A 13,352-nucleotide genomic window follows, 5' to 3' on the forward strand; every position below is an offset into this window, starting at 1 on the left:
GAAGGCCCCACAAGGATCAGAACTGGGAGACAGATGTGGTTAGGCTCACAACACGGGCAGAGTCTGAAGGCCTCTCCTCTCCAAAAACAAAAAGATACCATTATATATATATACATACACATTGCTCGGTACTGAGCGGACCTCACCCGGAGTCCATGACAAGAAGCCCTCTTATAGGGTTGAGAGAAGAAGGTGAGCACACAACTTAGCAGCATGGGCATTAGACGACGACTCAGTAGTGTAGATTAAGTGAGTGTTAACTGCAATATGTGAAGAGTGAACATACAATTTTACATACGATGAAATAAGTGTAGAATACCCTCAAACGCTGAACCTGATCACATTTACGAAGAATTAAGTGCATCTCAAAGACCAATTATGTCGGTTTTCACAAGTGCTCAATAGTTAAAGGAATTGTTTGACATTTTGGGAAATAAACTTATTCTCGTTCTTACAGAATCAGATGAGAAGATTGATACAAGCTACAACCAGCAGCCTGTTAGCTTAGCTTAGCATAAAAACTGGAAAGGGGGTGATGGGGAGCAGCTAGGGCTGACTTAAGGTAATAAAATCTGCCAAGCAGATGATTTTTTCTACCTTTGGGCTGGAAGCTAGATTTTCTTACCGTTGGACAGAGCCAGACTAGCAGTTTTTTCCCTTTTCCAGTCGCTATAAGCTAAGCTAAGCTAAGCAGCTACTGGCTGTAGCCTTATATTAAAACAGACAGATACGAGAGCGGCAAAGACGACAAGTTTGCCTAATTTTGGTCGCTGGAGGCGAAACTGAGGTGCGCAAAAGCAGGAGAAGTTAAGGGGTTAAGGGGTGATTTGTCTTTTTCACATGGGGGGTGGGGTCACATTGGTTCTGCTTCGATTGCAGAGAAACAATCCAGGTTGCGAAGACCAGCTACCAACCCGTTAGCTCTGCCACACTTTTCTCCTCCAACTCCTCGTCCTGTCTATTTTTTTCCTAATCTAACACTGCTACCCTTTTCCTGGGTAATTATGTGCCCGCAGGTGTACTTTATCCTGGCACAGAGCTGAGCAGCAGAAATATTTTCTGTGTGTGTGACATGTTCAACTCTTAAATAAACATCTTGTGATGTACAGGTTCTTATCATGATCCACGGTGACGTAACGTCTACAGCGCAAAAGAGAAAAATATGAGTTTATTCTGCAAAGAATCATTAACGATACGGTGAACTAAGACCAATTACGACTTTCTGAGCACACAGAGTCTAAGAATAGAATGACTGTGCTAGTTTCTGTTGAGATGAGATTACTTTCCTGTTGGCTCAGACATAAACGTTACATGGCGTGGAGAGTATGTGTTTTAGGAGTCAGCACTGGGCTTGAGAAGTTAAGGGTCAAAGTGCAGGGCAGCAGCATAAAAAGATGCTCTTAGTGTCCTTCCAGGGTGTTCAGTTACTGGCCACCTCGTCTGCATTGTCAACCGCCTCTAAAGTGCTGTCCAGACCACCACGTGCACGCCAGATCTTCACAGTCCGGTCACTGGAAGACAGGAACACGAAATAGTGAGAAAGAGCAAAATTAGTATCCATATGCAAACAGATGGCAAGTCACTAGGTTTGATGCTACGTAATCTTCCAGACCCTAGTGATGCGTCTGAACTTGTTCCAAAACTGAAATATAATTACGTGACAATGACAAGTGAAGCAAGACATTAGTACCAGAATCTTAAAAATGTATGCTAAATCTAACTGACAGCCACGGAAAGTGTGTGTTGGTGTGTGTCTGGTTGTTGTGAGACTCACTCAGAGGCAGTGAACAGGTGGCTGCTGTTGGTAGAGATGCCGTTGATGGGGCTCTCGTGGCCCTTCAGCTCCCCCAGAGTCCCCAGTGTGTCCGTATGCCACAGCTTGAGCACCCCACCTCTGCAGCCGCTCAGCAGGGCCGGGGACCCAGGGACAACACCCAGCGCACAAACCCAGTCACGGTGGGCGTTTGGGACTTGCTGTTGGAGGGAAGGAATCATGGTTTTTAAAAATTCTGAAAAGGGTTTCAACAATATACTGTCATCTGTAATTTAAATTAGAGAAATAGTTTCATATTTTATTTTCATCTTTACACATTTTTTATTGCCTTGTGTTTATTTTATGTTTTCTCAATGCATTTTCATGTGTTGTGTAAAGCACTCTGAGTTGCCTTGTTGATGATACACAAATAAACTTAAAAATTAATTCAGAACTGTGCATCCAATCAAATACCAAAACAAATATTTCATTGCATCCCTCATCAGTCTCCTCGATCTATATTTGCAATGTATGTATACAGTTTATCTGCCATCTTCTATCATCATCCAGTACCTGCAGCAGGTCTTTGCGGTCCAGGTCCCACTTCTTGATGCCGTTGTCTCGAGAGCCACTAAAGAAAATGTCCCCCTGGACCACCAGTGACTCGATGCCATCATAATGGGGAGGTTCAAAGTTGTGTGTGGGGCCGATGCTCCCCAACGAGCCTTCAGTCACATCAAACAGCTGCAACAGCCAGAACACGCCATGTTAAAGGCAATGCTACAGATAGAGTGCTTTGTTATTGGGAAATCCAACATATAAACTTTATTGCTACAGCAGCTCTTTATTTTCAAAGAGGATTAGAGCATTAGTTTTATTATACTCAAGTTAATCCGGCATGATGGAACTTCCAAAGTCCTTATATGGTATATTTAAACCTTGAATCATACCCTACGTTTTTTTTTTTTTTTAAGATAATTGTTTGGGCATTTTAGGCCCTTATGACATAGGACAGCTGAAGACGTGAAAGGGGGAGAGAGAGGGGGAATGACACGCAGCAAAGGGCCACAGGTTGGAGCCGAACCTGCGGACGCTGCGACAAAGACTCAGCCTTTGTACATGGGGCGCACGCTCCAACAGGTGAACTATCCAGGCGCCCCCATAATCATATGTTTAATGTTTTGGCTTTCTTAGACAGGGCTCATTGGAAACATTAATGGGATAGTTCTGTTTTTTTTTTATATGGGCTATTTCAGTATGAGGTACTTCTCCATAGTCACTGTATTGCCTACAGTAGATGGCGGTTGGCAAGCCCCCAGTTTGGCGGAGCAGGCAGGAGTGCCGACACAGTGCCTAAGCAATTTACTGCTGTGGTCAGGGGCAGCAGCAAAAAGCATTTTAGCCACCTAAAAAAATCAATATCAGTTTAAGTGTACGTTATATATATACAATATTTTAACTGCTTTACCTTGTACCTAGCCGCTATATCCATATATGCTTTCTCTAAAGCCACCAGACTCCTTTGACAAAAACAGTCATTTTACCTTGCAGAACTCCGGAATTTGCTGATCTAACGCTGCCTCGATCGGTTAGTTTATTTGAGTTATTGTGTGACTTTGGTGTTTTATAGAGTTAGTTTGAATTCAAAAAAACTCACAGTAACACAACAAAATTACAATACGTTTGGATGCTGCCCGTGCTGCCTTTGTCCACAGCAGAACATTGCTTAGCTTCCGTGTCTGTACTCCTATCTGCTTTCCCAAACTGCGGGCGTGCCAACCAGCATGTACATGTACGGGAAGTACCTCACACAACCACACTTCAAAAAATCCGATCTATCCCTTTAAGAGCATGTGCTGGGTGTAAACAAACACACCTTGATGTAGTGGTCCTTGGACCCGGTGATCACCAGGTCTTGGTTGTTTCCAGACTGATCCACAGTCAGACACATCACCGGACCGAGGTGACCGGTAAGTTTCCCTGTGGATGCAAACCTGACAGAGAGGGGAACGTCACGTCAAAAACAAATGATATTAAATCAAATACCAGGTTTTAAATACCGGGTTATGGTGCCAAAACAGTTTTTACTTCATAAATAATTCACTCATGTTAAAAAAAAAAGTCACGTGGGTAAACAAAGTTTGTAAATTGAGTTCAGAGCATTTGCATATTGATTTAAAGTTATTTCAATCATCCAGACTTGCGAAACAATTCATCAAAACGTATACTAGCTGGCTGTAAATAATGGATGACAGCTTTGGATTGGATGCCTGTCAGGTTTCACATTGAATCATAATGAAATGGGGCGGTAAATTAACTCAAGGTGTGTGTTACGCATCTGAAAATGTTGAAGCGGTATCAGAATGCAGTAAAAATGCAGAGAATGATCAACGGTTAGCACAGTTTCATATAAGACTTTGATACAAAATGTTTTTTGAATTTACATTTTCTTCCAGTAAAAATGCAATTTTATATTGACTTTGTAGATATTTTCACTTAAAAAAAAACAAAAAAAAAAAAAAACGGCAACAAATGATTACTGTTGACTGTAATGCTACTGTATGCTGAGAGTAATCTACAAATAACACAAATATGTTCTTTGATCTAACAAAGTGAGGCAATGTTAATAGTCAACAAGCCTTGAATTTCAAATTAACTAAATGATAATAATGTTGAAAATAGTTTCCTAATTTTCCATCCACATTTAGCATCTGAGAATTAATATCAAAGTAAATTGGAGCCTGACAGGATTTTAATCATAAAGTTTTAAAGGCAAGTAAAAAATTTGATGTGTTGGTGGCGTTACAAGAAAAATCCCCAAACTCATTTAAAGTCATTCTCTGGGATAATTACTTAATGTACAAAACGTCATGACAATCCATCCAACAGTTGTGAAGACATTTCACTATAGATCAGACTGCCATCCCAAAACCACATTGCTAGAGCGGCTAAAAAAAACACACACATTCAGTTGCCAAAAGTCCAAATGATCAATGTGCAGTATCACTGTCTGAATTTTCTCTGACGAGGTATTTAAATTCAGCCCCTCTGCTTACCTTCGAAGATCCCAGACTCTGACTGAGTTTCCGGCGGCGGCGTACAGAACCGTCCCGTTGGGGTTGAGAGCGATCTGGTTGATCTGGTTCTCTCCTGCTGGGATGGTGACCGTCCGGCTGGTGTTAGACGCACAGACATCCCCAACAGTAACCTGACCAGAGGACCTGGAGCCACATGGAGGACACATGTATGAATCTGCAGAGGCATTCCTACGCTCACCCAGACGTTATGGCTGTAGGTGCGACTTTCAAATTTATGTGACATTAGTCCAAATTTGTTACTTGTGATCTTGTCAAGTTACTTAAAATAAATAAATAAATCATTACAGATTTACATTACAGACGTGGAGGTGGAGCTGAACCATACTGCTATATGTAAATTTACATTTAGGTATTAGCTTCTTTTAAGATAATTAAGGGCATTTTTTTGTACATATTACTTTTGAAAAAACTTTGGAAATCATGGTGCTAAAAGAGCACTTGGAGTGCGCAGACCTCCACCAAGACCGCCGCACTCACGTTAGTATCCGGATGCACTTGGCCGAGTCCCGGATGTCCCAGACTTTGATGTAGGAGGTGGAGACAGTGAAGACCAAACTGGAGCTGTAGCGGACTGACACCACGTTGTTGGGATGACCAGCCAGGGACATTATCTCCTGACCCGTCACCAGATTCCACACCTTACAGGTCCGGTCTGCAAGAAGACACACAGTCTATCATCTCCATCTTTTACATATTTAGGGAATGCAGGGAAGATGCTGAGAAGGAGGCCAAAACTGGAGCAACACAAACCCTGTTCCCAATGATAACAAAACAGAAGTTACAAAGAGCAGTGGTTTTATCTGGTAAAAAAAAAAAAAAAAAAAAAAGAAGCTATGGGGATACATGATAATTTAAATCTTTAATCTAGTTGATTGCCAATATATTTACCTCCATTCAGCATCATAAAAAGCTCCTTCACCATAAGAGTTTTACTGTATGTACGATGTCATTTTATCCCATCACCTCATTTATCCACACACTGTGCATATGACAATGTTAATTAATACCTGTCAGGTTTTATTTGCTGTTATATAGAAGCATAACAGCTTGTCAAAGTGTAATAAAGAGTGAAGAGGTGAGGGAAGGTAGCAGGGAGGGAGGATTGTGGGTATTTACCTTTGGATCCGGTGAAGAGAAGGTCATCGGTGCAGTCGACACAGAGAACAGCTTTGCTGTGTCCCTCTGCCACGTGGACGCACTGCAACGTCGCAGACCGACTGCTTTTAGTGGGTGGCACCGGGTTAATGATGCCCCTGGAAAAAACACACACACACACACACACACACACACACACACACACACACACACACACACACACACATCAATAGGTGCAGCGTGGACATAACACTGTCTAATAATCTGAGTGCAGCTCAGATATAAATCACACCCACACAACCAGTCATGCACAGCATGCAGCTCTCGTGACTGATTAGCATGATGCTGGGAATCAAAAATAGAAAGAGGTGACAGAACAGACCAAAGAATAATAAGGAGACAGTTGTGAACAGAGTCACCCTTAGTGTGTTGAAGAAAAGAAAAGAGTCCATAATACCCCTGCACCATCAGAAGCATTTCCAGCCCATAATAGATTTAAAAAAAAAAAAAAAAACACCCAAGGAGACAAAGACAGATGATCATTTGAAACCAGCGGTGTTGGATCATCAGGGACCTTAAGTTCTAAAGCATCACCGAAACCCACATCGATCGCTAATTGGCTGGTCGTGTTGACAAATTGGCATCTGAGAGTGTAATTGTACAATCACTACTCTCTAACTCTCTAACAGTAGCTACCAGCATCAGCTGAGCAGCAGGATGAGCTGATGGTGTACCACGGATCCAGACGTCGATATTTAGGAGTTTTCAATGAATGAGGTTTAAAAGAAGTGTTGTGCAGAATAAAAGGCTCACTGAAATAAAAAAACAGCTCATAAAGAGAGATTATTGAGGGCTCAGGCTCAATAGCAGTAACACGCTAAACAAAACGACACTGTTTGGTTTAGTGTAATTACCTATTGGTTATAGAAAGGACATGCATTTATTGTTTTTAACCCCATTCACTGTTCATGTCTGGTAAATCTAGGCTTTTGTGCCAGGACACCACAGCAGAGTGGGACGAAACCACTGGGAGAGTTTTTCATAAGAAAAAAGATGAAATCCACACCGCGTGTGTCTGCGGTCCCCTGTACACCAGAAGTGAAATTTTAGTAAACCTTGTGGCAGAGGAAAAAAAAAAAAAAAAGACAAAACATTGTACTTGGGTGGATTGGTGAGAGGAGGGGAAACAGAACGCAGGATGTGGTTGCAGGACACGTGGAGGCATCGATTCGTCCTGGAGAGGAAGAGGATCCGATATACCTGATTATCCCTGATTAGCTACTGAATTAAACACTCATTACTTCCTGTTCTGATCAAGTTCATTATCCTTAATCATGCTTAATCATTCTGTGTTGGGTACAACTTGACTTCAAGAAGAGCTAATTCTAGAGTGAGCCTATGTATTATGTGATACAGTAAGGGAAATGGGAAATAAGGCAGGAATTTGACAAAAGTGACAGATTTTGGAATGCAATGTTCCTACTCATCCGCAGCATCTTTTCCAAACTCTAATGTGACTCTCTTGCAGGCTTGTTTCAATTTTGCTTATCTCTAGTTCTTACTTATCCTGTAGGACGTTTGCAGTACGCCCCAGATACCCTGTTATATGGCTAAACGCAGCAACGTAGTTACTGGGACAAGCGGTAGCAGAGAGAGGACGAGGCAGGCTGCTCTTCTGGTTCCTGATGACTGGGCTGTGGAGGAAGACAGTAGGGCTGCCAATTAAGCTGCAGCATAATAAAAGTGTGTGCTAAGCTGTTTACACACTATTTGCAGGAGTGTGGGAGGACTACATGGAGACAGAAGGGAGATGCATATGCAGCATTCACGTCATATGGGAGCAACCACCAGGACAGGAAAAAAACGTCTAGCGTGTTCAGATTCATCTGAAGCCCTAAAGAAGACATTACTGAGGTTTCCTGTTCGATGTGAAAGATCCTGCCTCAGTGGAGCTCCACAGAAAACATTCCTTAGTACATTTCACAGCAGTCTATTCAAAATGTCTTCTTTTTTATTATTTAAAAGCCTAACACATCCCAGAGAGTTCATAGCCTAGTTTCAGTTTCAGCATGAAGTCAAATTCAAGTCAACTTTATCTTTACAGCCCAAAATTACATAAAAAAATCCTCAGACCCTTGACCCTCCTCCTACGTTGTCAAGCTACAGCGTTTGTTTTGAAGGCTTTTCACTGTAACAAGAGAAAAAAATATTTACAATTATTGGTATAAAAATAATACCAAGACGAATTTAACACTAGCACAATGCACCTTATATAAAAAACATCTATCAGCAGCTTAAATCAAACTGAAGCTGTAATGCACCAGAAAATAAAATGGTCGGATGGATGAAAAATGAATAAACTACTTAGATTCTTATCCTTAAAAAAATGTCACATCTAGCCTGGGTGGTAGCAGAGTAAATGCTACGTTGTAGCCAAAAGGGTTCCTTTAAGTTCTTCTGGTGAGTCCTTGTAGCCTAGTGGTCAACACATATACCGTGTAATTACAGCGTCCCTGGTTCAGTTCTGCTCAGGAACTCTTGTTGAATGTTATTTTCCTTCTCTTTCTTCATGATTCTTGTCTGTCTCTACAATAAATCTAAAAACATCGGTCGATCAATAAAAGGTAAACCTCCAAACAAAAAAGGAATAATAGCTTTATCCTCCTCAATCACAAAATGCCATGTCACAAAACTATTGTATTTTGTCTGTTGCATGCCACTTAATAAATCACTCTACACTGTGATGGAGACCTTTGAATGCATAACCAGACCAGACAATCTGAGTAGTGTTGGTAACCACTGGAAATCTGAGATTGCATAGTGCCATATGACATGAATGCAGCAATATTCATTACGGTCAGTGTGCGAGTGTATTGACCCGATGCACTCACACACTGAACATGCGTGTCAGAGTGCAGAGTGAATGTTAAGTAAATGTTGCTTCAAGTTGGAAAACAGCTGATATGTGTAAAGCACAGAGGTAAACGTGCCAACAAATGCTTAAAAACAATACAACTTAAATAAAAATAAAGAAACTTAAGTAACTATTAAACTTAAGTGAGTGTTCTCAATAGTATCATTAACACAAAAATACAATTCAGTTATCAATTTATAAAGTAATCTCGGTCTTCCAGTGTTATATTTTGTAAGACAGGAAACGTTTTAAACATTTACATACAAGTTGTCAACGCATTATCATTTTTACTCGGCACATTTCATTTCAGTCTCGCTCACAAATATCTACTGTTAAGACAAAAAAATGGAAAGGACAGAGATTTCCTCAATAAATAAAAATGTGTATCACAAGTAGATCAGCAGCAGAGGGGTTGATTAGCAAGTTGAACACTGAATTTGAGTCAAAACTACTCAATAAAGAGACATCCAAGTTAGGTAGGAACATTATGACTTTAAATTCAGCATAGAACTTGGCAAGTTAGAGGTAATCACACCAGGCGCAGAGCATTTTTGATTTAGTTGAGACCACATGCTTCTTCAAATCAGGAAACCAAGATAAGAAAAATTAGTAGAGTTGAAGTTATTTTTGCTTTTTTTCGGCTTTGCAGCCACAACGTCAGCAACAAGCTCTTACTGTTTAATCTCCTTGACCTTTGCCCTGTCAGCCGCTGCTTGTGACTTGTTATACGTCTTCCTGCGAGAAAATGGGGAAGGCTCTGGCGATGGCTTTTCCATCCCGGACGAAGTTCTGGATCCAGAACTGATCGTTTCAGTTTCATAAAGTTATCCACAGACAACACAAAAGACAGTGTACAAAAAATAATGATAAAACAACAGAAGGATGTGAAATGATCATAAAATAACGGCAACAATGAAGAGATTAGCATGCAGAACACACAGAAACACATTACCTGATATTTAAAGTCCCAAAACAGTGGTGGTTCTTCGACAAGCTCATGTTTAACTACTGAGGACACTGCCGATTTTGTGCTACACTAAAACATAGTTCTATTACTTTATTTGCTGTTGGATCACAGTCAGCCAAGTCAGTTAGTCTTTTTTGTTTTGTTTGAAACATGGCCTTTCACAAGCCAGGTAAAGCAGTCTGGTTAGTATCTTTGCTTTCAGTGTGTAACCGAGCTGCATTAAGGAATAAAAAAGGCCATTTTTGCAGGGTATGTAATAAATAAGCCATACAAATGTTAATATTGTCTCGTCTTTACATGCTTTTACTTCAAAGGACTCATCAGTTGGAGGAAGGTATGGCCGTTTGATGTAAGGATGCTCATGAATAATGTGAAACAAAATTAACTAAAGCAGAGGACGGTAGAGCAAAATCAAACATGCAGGAAGGAAGGAAGCAGTAATTATTATTGTGTTAGCAAGAGAGTGCCGCGCCTGGACTTACATGCTGCCCATTTTAGAGGAAAAGCCGGGAGAGAGAGCTGTGTAGTCCCTGACTGATGAGCCCGACGACTCCATGTCTCCTCCCACATCCGGTGTTTCAGCTAACGGCAGCATCGGACTGGAGAAGTCTGCGGTGGTTGCGTCAGGGGCGGAGTCACTGTTTGCGTACAGCAACTCCATCTGAGTGGTGGTCCTCCTACGAGCCTGAGGAGCACAGACAAGAAAGAAATTAAGAAAAGAAGTAATTTAGGAAATACTGGTGTATGCGGAGAATACGGCATAGACACATTGTAATACCTTATTTCTTGTTTTGGTTTCTCCGCAAATTTTCATGAGATCTGACGTCAAGGTGCTAAAGGGGATACATGAATTTTATATGTCATAAACATTTGTAAAAACACACAGTACATAACAGAAAAGATACAATGTAACATTAAATATAAACTTATAATACAAACATATAACATTAACAAATCATATAACGCAACACAAAACAAAACAGAAATGCAACATCCAAATAAAATAATGTAACATAACATTAACATAAAAGTTAAACATAATAAAATAACGTAACAAACATTTACATGAACAAGACATATACAGTACATACAATAACCCCACATAACAACACAACAAAGACATAAATAAAAGAATATAACACAAACATAAAATAATGCAACATAATATAAACGTATCATAAGATTCAAATACTTAAACTTACTTTCCCTCTGCAGAAGGGCTCTGGGCTGACTCATCACTGCTGCTATCATCCCCATTTTCTGCCAAATGAGATCAGTGAATAATATTAAGAGTTGATAGAAAACCCTAAGATCACTGCTTATGACTTTCTAAAAGGGTTCTTAGCAAGTACACTTTTCCTACGGCTAAGTAATGTATCCTTTTGCTCACTTTCACCAAAGGGTGATGCAATTTTCTTTACTTCATTAATTTAAAAATTTTTTTACAGAGCTCAAAATGGATGAAGAAAAGATGAACAAGAGAAGCAGATGAAGGCGATGTCAGCGCGGCGCCATGCTGTTTTATTGACAAACAGAAACTTGGTCCTCACTGGATGGGAAAGGGTCAGAGGTCAGAGAGCGGCCAGGTGGGGAGGGTTAAAAGAGAGATGTGTATATGAGACAACAAGGTGGAGGAGTCATTAGTGCGTTGCTCCTGATGGGGTCCGCTGACCTACAGGGTCCGACAAAGCTAAAATATCCATGTTGTATGGTTCCTGTGGAAGGGTCTTTTGTTAGCAGGATGCTAAAGCATGGAGGCTGTAGCACATGGTGAGCTAGGAGGACGAGGTAGAGTGTATCCAGATGAGGGGAAGGGAAGGGAGAGGTCAGCAGACGGATGGAGGGAAGCCTTGGTTGCATTGCACCTCATGCACCTGTTCCATATTATGTTTAGTTAGTTTTCAAAGTGCAAAGGGAAGGAACCATGCATTCGTAACACAGATAAGAGTCTAATGTGGTTTCACTTACCAGCCGGGACGTTACCTAGTTCTGTATAAACATAAGACAACAAAAAAAAGGAAAATTTGGGGGAACAGAAAAAAGGCAATGCACAAATCAAAAACACTGTCCCCCGAAATTCTAAAAAAGAAAATAAAGTGCAACTACTGTAAACAGAGCATCCTACTGAAGAGAGGCTGGCAAACATACTTTTGCATTTACAACACAAAAAGTTGCAAAAATGTGGTGGTAAAAAATTCAGTCAAATAAACTTAATCTATAACACTTTTAGGAATTTGTATAATAGTAATATAACAGACGTTAACAGTGGGATTATGTGCCAGTTGGACAATAATTAGGCCAGCTTTTATTCAGCAGAAGGCAACAGGCGAGAGCACGTCATTAGAACCCAATCATGCAACTGACCAGTAACCCAGTACACTTCCTGAAAGGCCAAGTGCTTTGTAACTCACGCGTGTAAATGGTAAATTTACAGTTTTTAACAGAATTGTTGTGGGAGAGAAACAACATTGTCGTCCCAGAATAAAATCTGAATCCCAGTTTTCCTTGACATGATATTAATGAGACTTCCAGGAGGTGTGCTGGGTTAAACCAGGGGTTTGGCCCAGGTTTTTGATCCTCATCATCACTTCAATCTCAACCCAAACAAACACTGTCGTTACCTTGCAGGGCATTCCCCAGCAAGGCATCCAGCTCGGGGTTGAACTCGGCCTTCTCCTTCAGCATGTGAAAGAGCAGCTGGTTCTGTGTGGCGCTGGTGATCTCCGTCTGCTTCAGCCGGCCCTCCATCACCTTCACCTGAGACTCCCTCTGGGCTGCCTGGAGACCCTGAAGAGGTCAGACCGCAGACATTATACAATATTGATGTTAATGTTCACTGTCCATCTCAGATTTACACCCACATCTCTGCGATATGATAAAATAGTTGCATGTGTAACTACATAGCATCCATAGTCATATCAATCTGCATTTCTCTGAAATGTTGCTGGAATTGAAATGTTACAAAAAAAGCCACTTTACTTTCTATGTTGTTATGCATCTTTTTTGTGGTTTTGTGTCTCTTTGTAGTATTTTTGTGTCTCTTTGTAGTTATTTTGTCTGTTTGCAGTTGCTTTGCATTTCTTTCTGGTCATTTTGCATCTCTTCGTGGTCAGTATGTGTCTGTTCAAGTGACATTTGGCAGGTGAAGACCAGGGGGGCCCCTGACACTTGGTAGGCCTGGTAGGCTCCTTCAGTAATCCATTCATGTGTATGTTAAATGACATTATCTTGATGTAAATCTCACAGATTTAGCCAAATGGCTTCTACAGACCATGACCAAGTAACATTGCCTGATCCTTGATTGTATTCACGTTTTTTGAAAAGCAACAATAAGCCCAGACTATGGTGTACCAATGTGATTGTGGGGTTGGTACCTTGTTGATAGCCATGGACATAAAGTGATCCAACAGAAAACGAGCTTCTGTCAAGGTACAGGAACCAATCACAGCAGAAATGTCCACTGTGTCGCCTTCCTCCTGGGAAAAAAACCCAGTGTAAATTCATACAAACAACAACAAATAAATT

General features: G+C 40.8%; 1 protein-coding gene and 1 long non-coding RNA gene across 7 annotated transcripts in view; both read right to left on the reverse strand.

Annotated features, from left to right (window-relative positions):
• Positions 1 to 655: 655 nt before the first annotated feature.
• kif21a (kinesin family member 21A) overlaps positions 656 to 13,352 on the reverse strand; it is a 54,671-nt gene continuing 41,974 nt past the window's right edge. For 2 of the 6 annotated variants that reach the window (XM_031295307.2, XM_036003408.1), the window contains 15 exons: positions 13,202 to 13,303; positions 12,449 to 12,614; positions 11,796 to 11,816; positions 11,030 to 11,087; positions 10,606 to 10,660; positions 10,310 to 10,512; positions 9,536 to 9,661; positions 7,106 to 7,180; positions 5,968 to 6,104; positions 5,329 to 5,503; positions 4,810 to 4,974; positions 3,630 to 3,747; positions 2,327 to 2,497; positions 1,775 to 1,974; positions 656 to 1,511 (listed from right to left, as the gene is read on the reverse strand). In XM_031295307.2, the coding sequence (XP_031151167.1) occupies positions 1,421 to 1,511; positions 1,775 to 1,974; positions 2,327 to 2,497; positions 3,630 to 3,747; positions 4,810 to 4,974; positions 5,329 to 5,503; positions 5,968 to 6,104; positions 7,106 to 7,180; positions 9,536 to 9,661; positions 10,310 to 10,512; positions 10,606 to 10,660; positions 11,030 to 11,087; positions 11,796 to 11,816; positions 12,449 to 12,614; positions 13,202 to 13,303 (1,863 nt within the window). In that variant the 3' untranslated portion in view covers positions 656 to 1,420. The remainder of the gene's footprint in view (positions 1,512 to 1,774; positions 1,975 to 2,326; positions 2,498 to 3,629; positions 3,748 to 4,809; positions 4,975 to 5,328; positions 5,504 to 5,967; positions 6,105 to 7,105; positions 7,181 to 9,535; positions 9,662 to 10,309; positions 10,513 to 10,605; positions 10,661 to 11,029; positions 11,088 to 11,795; positions 11,817 to 12,448; positions 12,615 to 13,201; positions 13,304 to 13,352) is intronic. The other 4 variants (XM_031295309.2, XM_031295311.2, XM_036003407.1 and 1 more) reach the window with 3 other exon arrangements.
• Positions 7,961 to 9,529, reverse strand: LOC118495477. Its single transcript, XR_004897916.1, has 2 exons — positions 8,744 to 9,529; positions 7,961 to 8,677 (listed from the first exon to the last, which is right to left on the reverse strand). It is a non-coding gene; the product is annotated as an uncharacterized LOC118495477 (long non-coding RNA).

The sequence above is a fragment of the Sander lucioperca genome, chromosome 7 (genome assembly GCF_008315115.2).
Source record: "Sander lucioperca isolate FBNREF2018 chromosome 7, SLUC_FBN_1.2, whole genome shotgun sequence".
NCBI classification, from domain to species: domain Eukaryota; kingdom Metazoa; phylum Chordata; class Actinopteri; order Perciformes; family Percidae; genus Sander; species Sander lucioperca.